Source organism: Neolamprologus multifasciatus, chromosome 11 (assembly GCF_963576455.1).
Source record: "Neolamprologus multifasciatus chromosome 11, fNeoMul1.2, whole genome shotgun sequence".
Taxonomy (NCBI): Eukaryota; Metazoa; Chordata; class Actinopteri; order Cichliformes; family Cichlidae; genus Neolamprologus; species Neolamprologus multifasciatus.
Window position 1 is genome coordinate 34,728,689 of NC_140449.1, and position 15,945 is coordinate 34,744,633.

At 43.6% G+C, this 15,945-nt stretch overlaps 1 protein-coding gene across 5 annotated transcripts in view; it reads left to right on the forward strand.

Annotated features, from left to right (window-relative positions):
* gramd1a (GRAM domain containing 1A) overlaps positions 1 to 15,945 on the forward strand; it is a 48,848-nt gene that overhangs the window by 28,275 nt on the left and 4,628 nt on the right. For 4 of the 5 annotated variants that reach the window (XM_085178346.1, XM_085178351.1, XM_085178349.1 and 1 more), the window contains 13 exons: positions 1,554 to 1,574; positions 1,798 to 1,882; positions 3,245 to 3,348; positions 3,513 to 3,608; positions 3,880 to 3,960; positions 6,262 to 6,380; positions 6,890 to 7,211; positions 9,269 to 9,422; positions 9,683 to 9,766; positions 10,167 to 10,313; positions 11,527 to 11,648; positions 12,750 to 12,892; positions 14,738 to 14,841. In XM_085178346.1, coding sequence (XP_085034472.1) covers positions 1,554 to 1,574; positions 1,798 to 1,882; positions 3,245 to 3,348; positions 3,513 to 3,608; positions 3,880 to 3,960; positions 6,262 to 6,380; positions 6,890 to 7,211; positions 9,269 to 9,422; positions 9,683 to 9,766; positions 10,167 to 10,313; positions 11,527 to 11,648; positions 12,750 to 12,892; positions 14,738 to 14,841 — 1,582 coding nt within the window. The remainder of the gene's footprint in view (positions 1 to 1,553; positions 1,575 to 1,797; positions 1,883 to 3,244; positions 3,349 to 3,512; positions 3,609 to 3,879; positions 3,961 to 6,261; positions 6,381 to 6,889; positions 7,212 to 9,268; positions 9,423 to 9,682; positions 9,767 to 10,166; positions 10,314 to 11,526; positions 11,649 to 12,749; positions 12,893 to 14,737; positions 14,842 to 15,945) is intronic. The other variant, XM_085178350.1, reaches the window with a different exon arrangement.

Here is a 15,945-nt window from a genome sequence, read left to right on the forward strand (position 1 = left end):
TACAGTCAGACGAAATATCGTCCTCCTGGATCAAAGCTGCAAACTGTAAAAGCAAGAATTCAACTATACAGAAACTAAGATAAACTAAGGATGAGTACAACAGTTTTGTACTTGAATAGAAATGGAATAAGAGTAGAAAACCATGAGAATAAATAAATACAGTGGTACATAGATGGACTCAAACAGTGTAATACAGAATAGTGCAAGTACTGGAAGTGAGAGGAGAGTGTTATGTAGTCCAAGAAGTGTGTGGAGAAGTGAGTCCAGTGTGGAGGAGGGCAGCGATGCATGGAAATGATTTTTCTTCTTCTAATACACAAAACTCCAGAATTACTTCACTGAGAAGACACAGGAAATGCCCGATGGAGGTGTTGCTGAAAAGGAGCTTGTACAAGTTACTAAACTGTAGAGATTACTGTCTTAGCCTGCATTGTGAGTCAGTGTGTTCAGTAAGGTCATAAAACATACGGAGTTAAATGGGACATTAGGGAGATAATGTCCCAGCACAATGTATATGTGGATGTCTTGTTAAAGGAGTTTGAGCAAAAGTGCTTGCTCATAGGGGGTCATATGATTGTTGGGCTTTTCTGTGTATCTATGAAGCGCCTTGAGGCGACATTTGTTGTGATTTGGCGCTATATAAATGAAATTGAATTGAATTGAATTTTATTATTTGCTTCGAGCCCTGTGTACAGGAGCTGCATGCTAAAAGATCTTTTGTTAAAAGGGTTGGCGTAATAAGCAAATGCTTCAGCCAATACCTTTTGATTAGCCTTGTCTCATGCTTTCTTGCTTTGTGGTAAATCTTTGTTCTGTCTTCACTGAGATATTTGAATGCTAATCAATAAAAACATATCACAGCATCACATACAGCTGATTGTGTGTTATGTTAGTGCGATTGTGTTTGTGTAAATTTGATTTGGATAAAGATCTGACCGCATTTCATAAGCAATCAAAGCAGAAATTCCAAAGTGCTGCAGAAGTCTCGTGGTGCTCAACATGACTCTGTAAAATTCGATCCAACGCGGCGTTTAGTAACCAGTTAGGAAACGGTTCTGCTTCAATCTGGTCACTTAAATATTAACTCTGTTTGCCAGACGTTGATTGAACACGCTCGTGTTATGTAATGTCAATAAAAACGGTCGTCAGTGAATTCACACCATACAATAAGTGAAAGTAAATGTTTATTTTTAGCAGCTCTCACTTCAGCTGTGTCAGCTCTTCCAGTGTTGACTCGTTCTTTCAGGAGACTGTAAAACGTTAGCGTGTTTGCCCTGAGTAAATTTACCTAATGGCACACGTAACCCGAAGGCTCTGGGTTCACCTCGCTGCAGACTCATCGCTTTGAAGGGAGCAGCCTGTTGCAGCCAAGACGGTTTGTTGCAGCTGCTCAGTGACAATTACCTTTTTTTAAAATAGGGAAGTGGTGAACGTTTGGACATCCCTTTAAAGCTGCACAACCTCAGCGTTGCATAAAACGCAGTCAAAATGTTCTGTTTCTGCTGTAACTGATTTTCTTTGTGTACTAAATGTTTTCCTTTTTGTCTTTGCAGAAAATGCAGAGCTGGTACAACGTAAGTACACGCCCTCTTCTTCTTTAACCGCTTTTTACTTCCAGTAGATGAAACTGGTTGACAGTAAAATGATGGGTTTTAGTGTGATATTTAAAATGTGTTAAGTGTTTTTTTTCTTCTTCTTGATTAAACAAATGCAAGTGTTACCCAAGATGTTTACTGCTGGGATGGTTGTGAGGTAGAATAACATGTTCTGTTTTTTCTTTCCTGTCGTCACTCACAGGTTCTCAGCCCCACGTACAAACAGCGGAACGAAGATTTTCGTAAAATCTTCAAGAAACTTCCTGACTCAGAGCGACTTATAGTGGGTGAGTGAAGCATGTGACAAAGTGTGCAGTACCACCAGCGCACCATGATTTTATAATCGGCCACGCCGGCCGTGAATAGTCCACTTTCTGAGAGGTTAAAATGATTCCTAGAGGATAGAAGATTTAAGGACGTGTGACTCTAAGATGTACAGTACAAGGAATGGTTTGCAGTTGCAACAGGTTCATGGTGCTCAGCTTAGAGCTGCTGCTCGAGTTGAGGTGGTTTTGGGCATCAGAATAGGGACAAGAGGTGAAAGAGGCGGCTGGGTGGGGAGGTGGAGTAAACGTTGCCCCCACTAACATACCCAGATAAACAGCAGACGTTTACAGGTGCTTGAGAAACGCCATCTGTGGTTCCACGCTGGTTTCTTTTTGGCTCTGAGAGGAGAACGATGCAGATTTAGTAGATTCAACACACGGAGACGCTCTCGAATGCAGGCCTGCGAAAGCCAGCAGCACATAGCAGCGACAGTTAAAGCCCTTTTTTGTAGGTTGAATGCCAATTGGTTGAAAGGTCTGCTTGAGCAGAAAGGAAGTGACATTAGTTCACCACAAAGAGGAAGGCTGCGATTAAACCATCAAGGATCAAAAAGCTCCGTGTGAGAAGCAAAGGCGTAGGCTGCGAAGTGAAACTCGCTTTCACTTCACTACAAAGAATTTCTTTGTGTTGTATGACTTCTTCTCTGACGACCAACAGCACGACAGACGGGAACAGCAGTTCGTCACTGATGCTGTGCAAATGTTTCCCAGGTGTCAGTGCTGGACGCTTTAGCCCCTTTTTCCATTAGCGCTTACTTCGATCGACTGGGTTTCCCCTGCAAACCAGTACTACCTAACATGCGTTTGTTGTCATAGCAACGTGTGTCCCGCAAAAATGGACGTCGAGGCAACAGCATACCTGCTGCTCAGTCTGTGGCTTTTCGTCTGCGTTGGTTTTGTAACCATTTCCCTCGTTGCTGAGATGCTCTCGTGACTCATCGAGTGATGCTACTGGGCAGCCAATCGGTGGCATGCAATCTGATGATGTCATAATTTAGTACCTGCTCGCTTGGAATCCCGGGCAAGCAGATACTAAAGGTCACAGGACCCGGTACCTGATGGGAGAACCGTGAAAACTGTGGCGAGTCGAGCTGAGTAGGTACTAATGGAAAAGGGCTTGTGAGTGTTGTTTGCTGCATCATCGCTCCTGCTGGGCCGCAGGCTGATGCCATAATGATGCCGTAGACTCTCTGTAAGAGTTTGTCATTTTTCTCTGCCCACCAGCCCCACTGCTAAAGCCAAGTGGTGTTTACAACCTGTCTGACATTCATCTGTGGCAGCGATGTCTGTTTTTGACATTTATTTCCGTCTGTCTTTTCTCAGACTACTCCTGCGCTCTGCAGAAGGATATTCTGCTTCAGGGACGCCTTTATCTGTCAGAGAATTGGCTGTGTTTCTACAGTAACATCTTCCGCTGGGAAACCACTGTAAGCTACACTGCGTACACTGGCGCACACCTTCTGCAAACTAATTAATTAATGTCACACCTGCAATCTGATAAGAGTGAAGTTTGCAGATCAATAAAGACGGTCTCTGCGAGATAAGAGCGGCGCACGCTGTAACGCTTTCTCCTCTCTGCTCGTTGGTTCAGATCACCATCCTGCTGAAGGACGTTACCTCTATGACCAAGGAGAAGACTGCCAAGCTCATCCCAAATGCCATCCAGATCAGCACTGACAACGAGAAGGTCAGAGCCAAAGACGAATAATAAAAGAGACGCTTTGATTTACGAGTGCATTCTGCAGCGGTTTAACCGTTGATAGTGTCAGCTGTTGATACGGTTCACTTCAATCTGTTAGAGAAGCGTTATGAAACGAGCTGACTCGGCTCGATCTTCACCGGCCGTGACGAGGCAAACGGGGGGAAACCGTCCGTCAAACCTGTTCTCACATTTTTGTTCTCTCTCCCTCCTTTTCTTCCTCCCCTCCTTCCTGTTCCGTGTATAATCACCCTCTCAGCATTTCTTCACATCTTTTGGTGCAAGAGATCGCAGCTACATGATGATTTTCCGCCTGTGGCAGAACGCACTGCTGGACAAGGTACAGCCTCCTCTCCCACCCTCCTGCTGGTTTGTGCTGCTATTAGTTATCGTGTCAGAATAGACCAGGGTGTCAGGAAGCGTGGTCGTAAATACAGGGCTGAGAGAGCAGTTTCAATTACTGTTATCTGCTGACTTTTCTGCTCTGAGCGTCTGTGCAGAAACACAGCTTATTATTAACTCACATGGTAGAGAAAATAATGGCTGATTTCCCTGGAAAAAACCAAACTAATCTTTTAGTGTAGTTTGGACCTCTGGTTTCATGAGATGATCGAGAATGAACGGCCCTCTGACACAAAATATTAAGGATGTCACATCATCATAAACCACTTCACGACAAGAATGCAGCTGCTTATTGTGCATACATGTTTCTGTTGTGGTGTAGCTGCGCTCACAGCATCTAGTTATTGTTTGGAAACAATTCCTGTAATAAATCCTTAACAGACCAATCAGCATTCAGCAGGATATTGGGCTTTTATGCTTTGAATTAGCTCCAAGTTTATTAAATTAAAAAAAAAAAGATTATTTTTTTTCTTCCAGCGGTTTAACCCTTTAAAACTGGCACGCTCTGTTTTGCATAACTATTTTTAAATCCCGGTAGCTCTGCAACCACGTGAGCTAGCGCAATAATTTTTTTGCATATGAAACCGGAGGAGTTGTACTTACATCTTATGCCATCAGCTTGTCCTCGGTCACAGTTTCCTTCCACATATATCTTTGCAAAAACTGCATAAAAAGCACTTGCAGCAACAAAAACATAATATTCCAGAAACACGCTTTGCCGATCCGATCAGCTGTTTGTAACACTTCCTACGTTGGATTAGACGTCAGCGCGAACTATCTCATGTCCGCCATGACCTGCCCAAAACCGGAAGTGACGCCATTTTTGCGGAAATGTAGTTTTTTTTACCACCAGGGCCTCATGAGCCTATACTGGTGTTTGTAAAAGTTATGTTTGACTTTATGACTTTCTGTGTGGTTTCTGGGATGCTTAGGACTCATATTGCTGCTGGAAATAGTTTATTTTGATGCATATGCTGCTTTTTTGCAAATTTGCATCATAATATTTATTTTCGTTTTTCCTGCAGTGTATAAAAATTGGTGTATTTCAAAAATAAAACTATGAAGACACTCAAAATAAATTTCCTGTGGTGGGAAACTATTTGGTGCAACTTTTTTGTATTTACAGTTTTGAGGGATAAGCCTCTTAAATTTCTCTAACTAGAAATATATGTTAAAAAAACAAAAACGATTTTCAATTTTTTTGTAGTTTATTGCACTTTTTTGCAATTTATGTAATTACTATGCACTTAATGCAGACATATTATTAAAATCTGGGCTATAATGGTTGTATTGATGTATATCAACTTGAAATGCTCCCAAAAATGGCTCCACAGCATGTAAACATATAATATAAGCTCTGGCGGACTTGGTTCTATGGTGGGTCTTAAAGGGTTAAGATAAACTAAGAAAGTGTGTAAATAATTTGAGCCGTTTAGTTTCACTGATATCCTTCATTAACAACGGTTTGCTGTCGGCTGAGTTGCCAACATGCCAGTGTCTGTTAGGCTGAATATCACCGTTTTGTAATGCTGACTACTGTTGGCTCCCTTTTACTGAATCAACACTTGATTCCACTTTGACCTTTCAGCAGTGTTGACATCCTGGTCTTAACTTAAACAGTTTGCTTTTATTTACGCTCCTCTGGGCAGAAAATGCAGACGCTTCTGTTTTTAGAGATTTACAGGCCTGGGGCGTGCACAGGTGTTTACACATCTTGTTTTTAACTTCAGTTTAAGATTTCATCTCGATATTTGCAGCATGAACCAGATGGAAACATAAAACGCTGCACGCTGCTCACACAACTAAAACTCATAAAACACAAAACTCTGAAAATGTTACAGCAAGCTGGGATAAGTGTTTTTCTTTATTGTCATTTTCCCCTGAGGTGAGCCCCGGTGTGTTCATTTATAATAACTGTGGTGTTTTTCAGTAAAACAGCAGCTGTGCTCTGAATGGGCCACATGGCGCTATATTTACCGTCGCCTCAGACGGAGTCGTAAAGTGTCCAACATGTTTGCACAATTGATTTTGATTCAAGGCTCATTGAGAATCAATAAAAGTCCCACACTCGGTTGCACAGTGAACATCCCAGACTAATGCACGCACACAGATAGATTTCAGCTGTCACACAAATCAAAGCCTGCAGCTGCTGTTTCTACACTTGCAGTTTGACAAGACGAAGAGCTGCAGAGTGAACCGCGCAGGAACCTGCATGATTAAATATCTGTATTTTCTGCAGTCTCTGTCCCCCAAAGAGCTGTGGCACATCGTGCACCAGTGCTACGGCACTGAGCTGGGCCTCACCAGCGAAGACGACGACTACGTCTCCCCCACCGCTGAACACATGAACGGCCTGCTGTGAGTGTCTATATGTAACCACCTCTAGTTATAGATGTGCGACTTATTTGAGTCTTAACCATGTTAAAGCTGAAAACCTGCTTTTATTTTTTCCTCGTGTCACATTTTGTTTGTTGGGTAAAGTTCTGCACCTCAGCAGAAATGTTTTTTTTTTTATTGCATGTTTTAGAAAACACGACTTTCTAACGCCGTGGTGGTTTGTCACAATCAGATACGCTGACTCTCTAATGAAAAAGACACAATATGCATCCCTGTCAGTGAGATTTAAGCTTGTTTGTTACGTCTATAGTTAATTGGCAGTGACAGAGGCTAAAATAGTCATTTTATTGTGGTTAATGGCTTAAACAGAAGAAGGCATGACAGACATGCTTATCAGCGATCATTTAAACATACATGTAGCTTTAGGGGTCACTTTTCCATCTTTTTAAGCAAACAAGAAGACTCTGGCTTCTCTAACAGATGTTTTTCCCTTTCCCTCGCTGCGATGTTCCTGTTGCCCTGTTCTCCAGGCCGGGAGAGGAGTCGGGGTCGGTCACAGACCTGTTGGACCTGAGCTCAGTATCCGTTCCCTCCGCGGGCAGCTCTCCGCCTCCGCTGGTGCCATGCAGTTTAAGCAGTCCTCCTTCAGCTGCCAGCCTCGGCGGATCCTCTCCGCCCTCCTCTGCCTCCTGTCTGCCCGTGGAGGTGCCCTCCTTGTCGGGAAGCAGGCTCAGCTCCGAGCCCCTCGAACCCAGCCCACCCAGCTCACACAGCTCGCTGCCATCCACCACCACCACCAACGCCTCTGCCTCTATCTCCGCCTCCACCCCGGCCTCTGCTGCTGCCTCTTTTGTGAGTGTTCTTCACATTCAGACTATTTAATATGCAAGACGTGGCTGTCTGTTTGTTATACCTGGAGGGCTGGGAAGCAGAGCCAGCTGACCTTTGCTCTGTTGTTGAAACTGAATGTTTTGAATCTGTATTTGATGAAACGCACCTGAAGCTAAAAGCAGCTTATTTAAATCTCACTGCCAACGCTTGATCACAGTTTTGGGCCCTTTTATTCCCACGTTTGATTCATTACAATTATTTGTTCTAATTTTTCAGCTGTTCATTGAATGAGCAAATCCAATCAGACACGCTTACGTAACTGGATCCAGGATCTAAACAACGATTAACGTGACCAGATTATTGGGATGTCGCGGATTAACCTGCAGGGTTTCTGTCTTATTACCGTATTTTCCCGACTACAAAGCCTGAATATTAGCCGCACAAGCTAAAATCAGGGGAAAATCCTGTTTTGTACATACATTAGCTGCACCTGACTAAAAGCCGCAGGTGTTTCAATGTTGACTTATCATATGTAAGAGAATATGCACAAAGGGAATTGTCAGGAAAGAGATGGCTGTTTGGAGACACATCCCCTTTATTAATATTTTGAAAAACAAGTTATGGGTACATATTTGCATAACTTTTAAGGGGATATTTACAAGTATGAAACATGTACTGTGCTTCATAAACGAGTAACAAATGTAGTACATAACAATAACCTACAGCACACCAGAAAAATAGATTCTACCTTTTAGGCTCAGGTGCAGTGACACGGCTTTAACAAGAAGAAAAGTCAGTCATTCACCACCATCTTTCTCTTCTTCCTGCACTAAAACCACCAAAGTCCTCTTCTCCAGTGTCGGATACGAACAGGCTCAGGATGGCTTCGTCATCCACTCTCAGCTTCTTTCCTTTGTTGTCACTTTCAAAACCAAACAAATCCTCGTTGTCAGTGTCAGAGTCGAACACCCTCAGAAGGGCCGTGGCGGTGTCTCCATCATGCAGCAGTCCAGCCCTTCGAAATCTGTTGGTGATCGTGGATGTTTTCACACTTTTCCACGTTGTCAGAATCCACTGGTGGAGTTGAGCATAACTTGCTTTTCGCAAGTTTATCGCCGCTCGTCATCCACGCCTCCCACTGAACGCGTAGCGCTACTTTGAAGTTTGTTTTTCACGCTACTTCGTACGGCACTACGTTGCCTGGCGGATGGACATGTGACCAACATACCACTCTTGAACCCCGATACTGTGTGTCTGATCACATGCCCTTCCGCCAGGCAACGTAGTGCCGTACAACAGCGGAACAAACAAAACAAATCCTCTTACGATATGACAGAAATCATGGACAATCCATAGAAAAGCCGCACCTGACTAAAAGCCGCAGGGTTCAAAGCTTGTGCAAAAAGTAGCAGCTTATAGCCCGACAATTACGGTAATTGGCATCCATCATTGAGCTGTTTTATTTTGTATTGTGCTTATTTTATCTACTGTTATCTATCTTGTTTTCAATGACTTGAATACCTGATATTACGTTTGTTCTTGTTCTCTACTCCTCTGTAAGCACTTTGAGCTCCGCCAGCCGGCATGAAGGTGCTTTACAAATAACAGGCTAGAGGGGAGTAAACATGATGGGGATGGTTCCCATTTTCTATTATAGCAATTTAAAAAAAAAAAAAGCAAATAATTAGTCGATTGAAAGAATTAAATCTACATTTATGAGCACATTCAGGAGGAAAATTAATAACGAGACCTCCAGCCAAGAAGGAATTGATGGGAAGTATCTGTGCAGTCTGCATTCGTCTGTGTCCAATCAGCCAAAAGCTGCTGCTGCGGTCGTTTCTCTGCAGCCGTTATCTCGACGCTGACAGAGTGAATAAATGCAGCGCTGTGTCAACTCTGTGCCGGTTTCACATTAATTGGATGGCTACAGCGGTGTGCCTGCCGAGGCCACATCAGCACGAGGCCAGCCTCGCTGCGAGGCCTCTCAAGTCATATGACAATGGGGTGATCTCCCTCAGACCCCTCACTAACTGCCCTCCCATGTGCTCTTTCTCTCTCCCCCGCCTCCTCTGCATCAGACTCTGGAAGAAGGCGGAGACAGCCTGTCCGAGTCAGCCAATCACATGCTGCCCCCACCAACTGCCAGTCTGGGAAACCTCTCGTCATTGGACATCACCAACGATGAGGACCTGCCCACAGACCCCAGCAACTCGTCTGACACACAGGAAGAGAGTGAGTGTCGTTTGGGCAAAGAGACCACAAGAAAAGAGGTTTAATTTGAATCTGTCGGCATAAATTTCATCTAAAAACTAATTCTGATAACATCTTAGAGCTTCAGTAAGACTCAGAGGTATCTTTATGTAGGTAATAAATAATATTAAAGTGGTTTCCTGCCCTCCTGATCTCAGAACAATGACTCTTTGCTTGGCTGCACGTCAGCAGTGAATGCAGGTTTTGTAAACATGAACATGCTGTACTTTGTCTCACTTCAGTTAAATCTGACCTGAACCAAACTGAAACGCTTCCCCGATCAGCTGACGCATCTGCAATCACCTCCAAGCTGCGCGTGTTATATGGTGCTGTAGACGTTTACTTCACATTTGTTTGTTCTTGGACTCGGCTAGAGTGGCTTTGCATGATTCACTGTTCAAAATAATCCTTGTTATACTTACGCTGGGCCTTACTGTGAGTTTAAGCTAATATTTTTGCGATTGGCTGTCGCTCATTAACAGGTTTAACAGCAGGTGGGTGTGGCTTATGTGCCTGAGATGGTCATATTGATATCCTACTTATTGAGAACATCCAAAAACTGTCCTATGACGATGCAAAGATGTAAAAACACAAAGTTAACCGTGTTTGGTCGAGCTCTGCCTTTAGCGACACTGTGATGCGCCTGCTCATGAACAAAGCAAACCTTCGTGGTGGAGGCGAATATTTTGTAGAAACATCAAAACAAACTTTTCTTTGGCCCCGCAGGTGAGGTGGAAGCGTTCTGCGCCGACCTTAGCGGGCGGCTGCTCATCAACACGGCGGTCCGCATGAGCGTGGACAAACTGCATGACCTGCTCTTCTCTGCTGACACACACTTCATCCAGCACCTCTTCTCCCAGCGACACTTCACCGGTAGGTTAGAAACACTCCTGAGAGTCAGGCCTGATGACTCACTCGTTTCATTTCGGTGGATTTCCATGATGTTTAATTACTTCCTCTTTTTTAAACTAAATAAATAGATAAAGGTGAACTGGGCTGAATCTGCCGCAGTCATGCAGACACACGGTTTCATCTCAGCTGTCGTGTTTTAATTGTAGTTTGAAGCTAAAGCTAATAGCTTAGCCATACTCTGAGTCCCTGCTGTTAACCGTGTAGCTTTGCTGGATGATGTCATGCTCTAATGTTGCCCACAGTTAACTTCACTAACCTCCACTGTGCTTGTGTGAACTTGTTGCAGGAAGTTAAGTGTGACAGAGCGAGTTTTTCCTGTTGAGACACTAACAGTTAAGGTTTGCTCATCTGCTGGTAAATAAGTAAATAAGTTCATCCACTCTTATTCTCAGTTTGCTGATACCTGATCTGCCAGCGTCCATTTCTGTAGCTCCAGTGTTTGAAATGAAAATAAATCAGATTTTGGGGATGTTACTGTTGTGACGCTGCTGAAGCTCACCGTGTGTCCCGCTGACGAGCTGCTGAAAAACCTGCTCCTCTTCTTTTTGCTGCGTCACTTTTTCTTTAGAATAGGATTCAACTTTGTTGTCGTTGCACATGTTACAGGTACAAGGCAACGAAATGCAGTTTGCATCCATCCAGAAAGTGTTTTAGCCGCAATATAGATATATTACAGCTATACAGATATATTATATTATGGGTATGTTACAACGTACACGGTATGAAGGTATAACTATAAGTATGTACAAGCTGTGTACAGGATATAAATATGAAAACTACACAGAAATATGAACTATGCACGTTATAAACTGTTTTAAAATGATAATGTTTGATAAGCTGTCACTCAGAGTTGCCTTTGCTTTCATTTGTTGTATATTTTAGTGTTTCTCTGTGAAGCTGAGATGAAAGTGAAGCTGTGAGGCTGATCCGGCCGCTGGTTGGAGGCCCAGCTCGCTCAGGGACATTCTGTAGCTCTAACTGGGGCCTTTCTTCCTTTCTTTCTTTCTTTCTTTCTTTGTGTAAAGGAGCGTGCATTGACTCTCTCTCCTCGCTCTCGCACTCTTTCCTTTTCATTCATAAATTCGGAGCCTGGCGTGTTCTCCTTTTTGTCGCTCTCCCATTTTCACTGAGTCTCTCGGGCCCTCTCGTTACTCTTGTTCTCCCTCCCCTTCAGACCTGTCGGTGGGTGAATGGCAGCAGGACGGCAGCAGTGGGAACACCAGCCGTGTGCTCAGCTACACCATCGCCCTCAACAACCCCCTCGGGCCCAAGACCGCCCCTGTGGTGGAGACGCAGGTCAGTCGTCAGGGCGAACGTTTCTAGCTTCATTGTGTAGAAACTGGAGGGGAGGTTTTATTTTGTATTGATGCTAAAACTAGCTCTAATTTGAGATGTGAGAGAAGATGACTCGGTGTTATTACACGTCAATAATTATGAGTCAGTTTAACTTTTTAGTTGAATTTGGAGACGTGTTCTGTCGGACATTAGCATTTGTAGCATTCTGAGCTGTTGACCCATCACTTGAACACATTTAGACGTGTTTAATATAAAAATCCTCTTTTTTGAGAAGCTGTGCGAGTGGAAAGAGGATAAAGAGCAGCCAGGTGCTGCTGGTGCACTCGATTCATCTGCAGAGGTTTTGACAGTTTGGAACAATGTTTGGATAGATGAGGCCAAACTGGAGATGTTTAAAGCATCAGATGATACATAAGATAACACCTTGTAGCAACTGCCAGCGCTGTATGTTCAAATGTTCTGCAGTCAGATATGAGCCAACAGGACAACGATCCTTAGCAGAGAAGCAGGACTGTGGCAGGACCTGAGGAGAGCTGCACACAGCAGCTCACAAACCTCAAAGAAAGTTTTTCACTGCAGTCTTTATTTTCCACATGAGCGTGTAATACGAGCACAAAGGAAGCAGAATAGGTGGGCTTCAATATTATCACTGATGATGATGATGATGATGGTGTGATTATTATATTTAAGGAGCGTAATAACTGACAGTTTAACTACTGTGAGAGCAGTTTGGATTGCTAGCTCTGTAGCATGTTTGATGCAGGTATTGCATCAAAAGTGGGAAACTTGCAGCAGCTTTAGTCAACAAACCGCAGCTAGCTAGAGAAGAGCACGATAGATTTGCTGATAAATCAGAGGGAACCACAGATGCACATAACGGATGCAGCCACCATGATTACTAGTGTTGTTTTGTGGCTTTGCATGTTTAACATGAAGCACTGACTCAGAAAGGTTTTGACGTACAACTGTGATGTTTAGGTTTTTTGGGTTTTTTGGGGGCGGGGCTCTGTGTTGGATTCACTTCCTGCCTGTAGTTTCTACGTGGAGTGAAAAACATGGATCCTGCGTTGCACTAAAACTCCACCTTCTGCCTGCTTACAGACGCTGCAGAAAAGCAGCGCCCGGGGCGAGTGCTACGTGGTGGACTCGGAGGTCATCACCTCAGGCATCCCATACCAGGACTACTTCTACACCGTCCACAGATACTGCCTCACCTCCATCAACAAACACAAGAGCCGACTCAGGTTTGTGCGCTCGTGGAGGTCGCCCGGCTTACTCTTCACGCTCACACGGTGTCACTTAGAGCCACGGCCGAGCGAACAAATGAAGAACTGAAAAAACACTCGAGTTTATTTATGCAGCAGCCTGCACGCTATCAGACGGGCTCCTTACTGAAAACACTGTTGCACTCGGCGCTGCTTTACTTGATGATACTGAGACTGATAACGATCGTGATTAGATAATAATCCAATCGAGTACATCTCACTTTGTAAATTCATAACTTCCCTTGCTCTAAAAGCAACGGGCAAGTCGCAGAATATCCCGTTTAAAAAATAAAATAAAATAAAAGCAGTTATTAAAGGAAATAAGATTTCAACAGAGCTCTGCGCCGCCTGTCAGTCCCTGATAAATGAGGACATCCAAACACGACAGCATGAGCTGAGCAGGTCGACAAACACGACAGCAGACGAGCAGAGGAAGAAGTCATGATTACATAAGTAGCTACAGGCTAATATTCTGTTAGCTTCCATCAGAATCAGTCCTTATTATGAAAATGCTGTTAGAGTAATAAGCAGCTGACTCAGCTGACGTACCGGAGACGCTGCTTAGCACGGCTAAAATGAACCACAGGACAGAGTTTGCAGCCCGTAGGTGAAGCCACCGTGACATCATCACCCACTGGTGTCGAATGCTGTCAGTCAGATGATCCGTTAAAGAGCTCAAAGAGGCACCACCAGCACACGGCGAAGGTCCACTTTAATGATTAAAAGCAGTGGAAAAGCTCCAAAAGTCTGAAAACTCAGACGGACCGAAGCCTCGTCAGGCCAGCTGTTTTCACCAAAGTCTTAGTCTTAGTCCACATTTTATTTTTTAATAAAATAATAATATTTGGTTTAATTTCTGCTCAGCCTGTGAGCATGACTGTGATAGAGATGGCACTCCACGTGTCTGAAGTCTCGACTGTAGCATTCCCAGACTGAAGAGCATTCTTCAGCATTTTCCACCAACAGCAGCAGACGGTAGTTTCTCAATAGACCGTTACGCAACACGGCCTGAAGACAGCTTCGCTGAAGTGAGAGCGGTGGCTCTCCTGTTCCCAGTTATCTTCATCTCAAGCCCAAATGCAGCCTAGTTCATTCTGCTTTAGGCTGTAAATACTCCTGGTAGTCGCTTTCTGTCTGATTACATGAACCTAAATATGAGATGTCGGTTGTTTTGACAGATGTCTTTCCCAAGAAATTGTGTGAGAAGTTCCCACCTGGAGAGCAGTAACACTAAATATGCTCTCTGGATTATTCATAACCAACTTCAAGCATTAATATTCTGACATCGAAGTTTGACGTCTGTGATGTAGAGTAACAGGAACATGCGTGGGTACCTGCATGTTTCCTCCATTTTCTGCCAATGCTCTTTAAAAAAAGCATTCTGGGTGAAATATCGAATCATATCACCATGGTTTGTAGGTTTGTGCTTTAAAACATATACACAAAGCCACACTTTGTTTAAAGTTTAACCTGAAAACGGTATCAAAATCGCCCTCAGCCCTCCGATTCAGAGCTCGACTCTTTAGTCGAGTTGTACTTGCATAATTCTCTGAACTTGATGCAGTTCTTTGGTAGACTGAAACATGCTGGCTTGCTAATTTTGTGAAATGCTCTTATACGAACGGAAGTTTGAGTCTGAATTATCAGATCAGACTGTAGAAAATGTAAGAGGCCCTATGTGAAGTTACCAACTGAGAAAAGTCCTGATTAACACCAAAGTGATGCAGCGCAGGTTCAACGAAAGACTTTTTCTTTCCAGAGAATAAAATGATGCTTAAAAATGTTGTGCATGCTTTAAAAGCTCCTTTGCGTCTCCTCTGGCAGAGTTTCCTCAGACATCTGCTACAGGAAGCAGCCGTGGAGCCTGGTGAAGGCGCTGATCGAAAAAAACACCTGGAGCGGCATCGAAGAGTACTACAAACACATGGGTGAGTCAGGGCAGCCGAGCCGCCGCGTTCAACAGAGGCTGAGAGAGACAAACAGGAAATGCTTCATTTAAAAGAAAAAAGGATGCTTCCTGCTGCAGATCAGAGAGATGGAGGATTGATGTGGTTTGTAATGTGACCGCGAGCTGTTTATCTACAACTTCAAGTTCTTTGAACAGAGAAAGCTTTGAGAGCTGATAGTGTTTGATAGTTTGCTCTAAATATAAGTTCACTGTGTTCAGTGTGGTGCAGTGTGAGACAACAGAAGCAAAGTGCATTAAATTTATATTCAGATGTCTCAAATGTCAACAAATCTTTAGGTAATCCATGTAGGCCTTGTTTACCTGCGTCCACGCAGCCCCCTGGTGGCTTGTGATGGTACTGCAAAGAGACCACGAGCAGTCAATTAATATTCTTAAGTCTAATTTAAATAAAGAAAAAAGAAAAAAAATCGAATTTCTTGCATTAAAAAGTGTGAAGATGATGCAAGGAGCAGAGATGTTGAAGGTAGAAGCTGTGACGAAGAGGGTGGAGTGGGTGGAGTGGGCGGAGATGAGCGTCAGGAGTGATTTGTGACAGAAGAATGGCAGGAAGAGAGAAAGGGAAGTTTTGTGAGTCAAAGGAGCTTGCAAAGAAAAGTGTCTGGACTTCTTTAAGTTACTTGAAGACGTTTCATCTGAGAAGCTTCTTCAGTTCTGAAGAACTGAAGATGAAACGTCTTCAAGTAACTTAAAGAAGTCCAGACACTTTTCTTTGCAAGCTCCTTTGACTACGATGACCTGGATGACTGAGAACCTTCACAGACGAAGTTTTGTGAGATGACAGTGGGACGGCTGTGATGTATGGTTGGGAGACGTGGCACTGACAGGGACAGGAGGCGGAGCTTGAGGAAAAGGGGAGGAGACTCCTGTAGTGACTCCAAAACAAAATGTTATTTCAGGTTTTATGGTTTTGAATTTAAATATTTACATTTTCTAAAGAAGCTGAACTGATGAGGAAGCTTCACTAAACCTGATCTGAGCTCATCCTGCAGCTCTGTTAATAACTATAAACGTCTTAATATGGAGAATAAAACTGTTGATGGGGAATTAAATTACGTGAATCGTT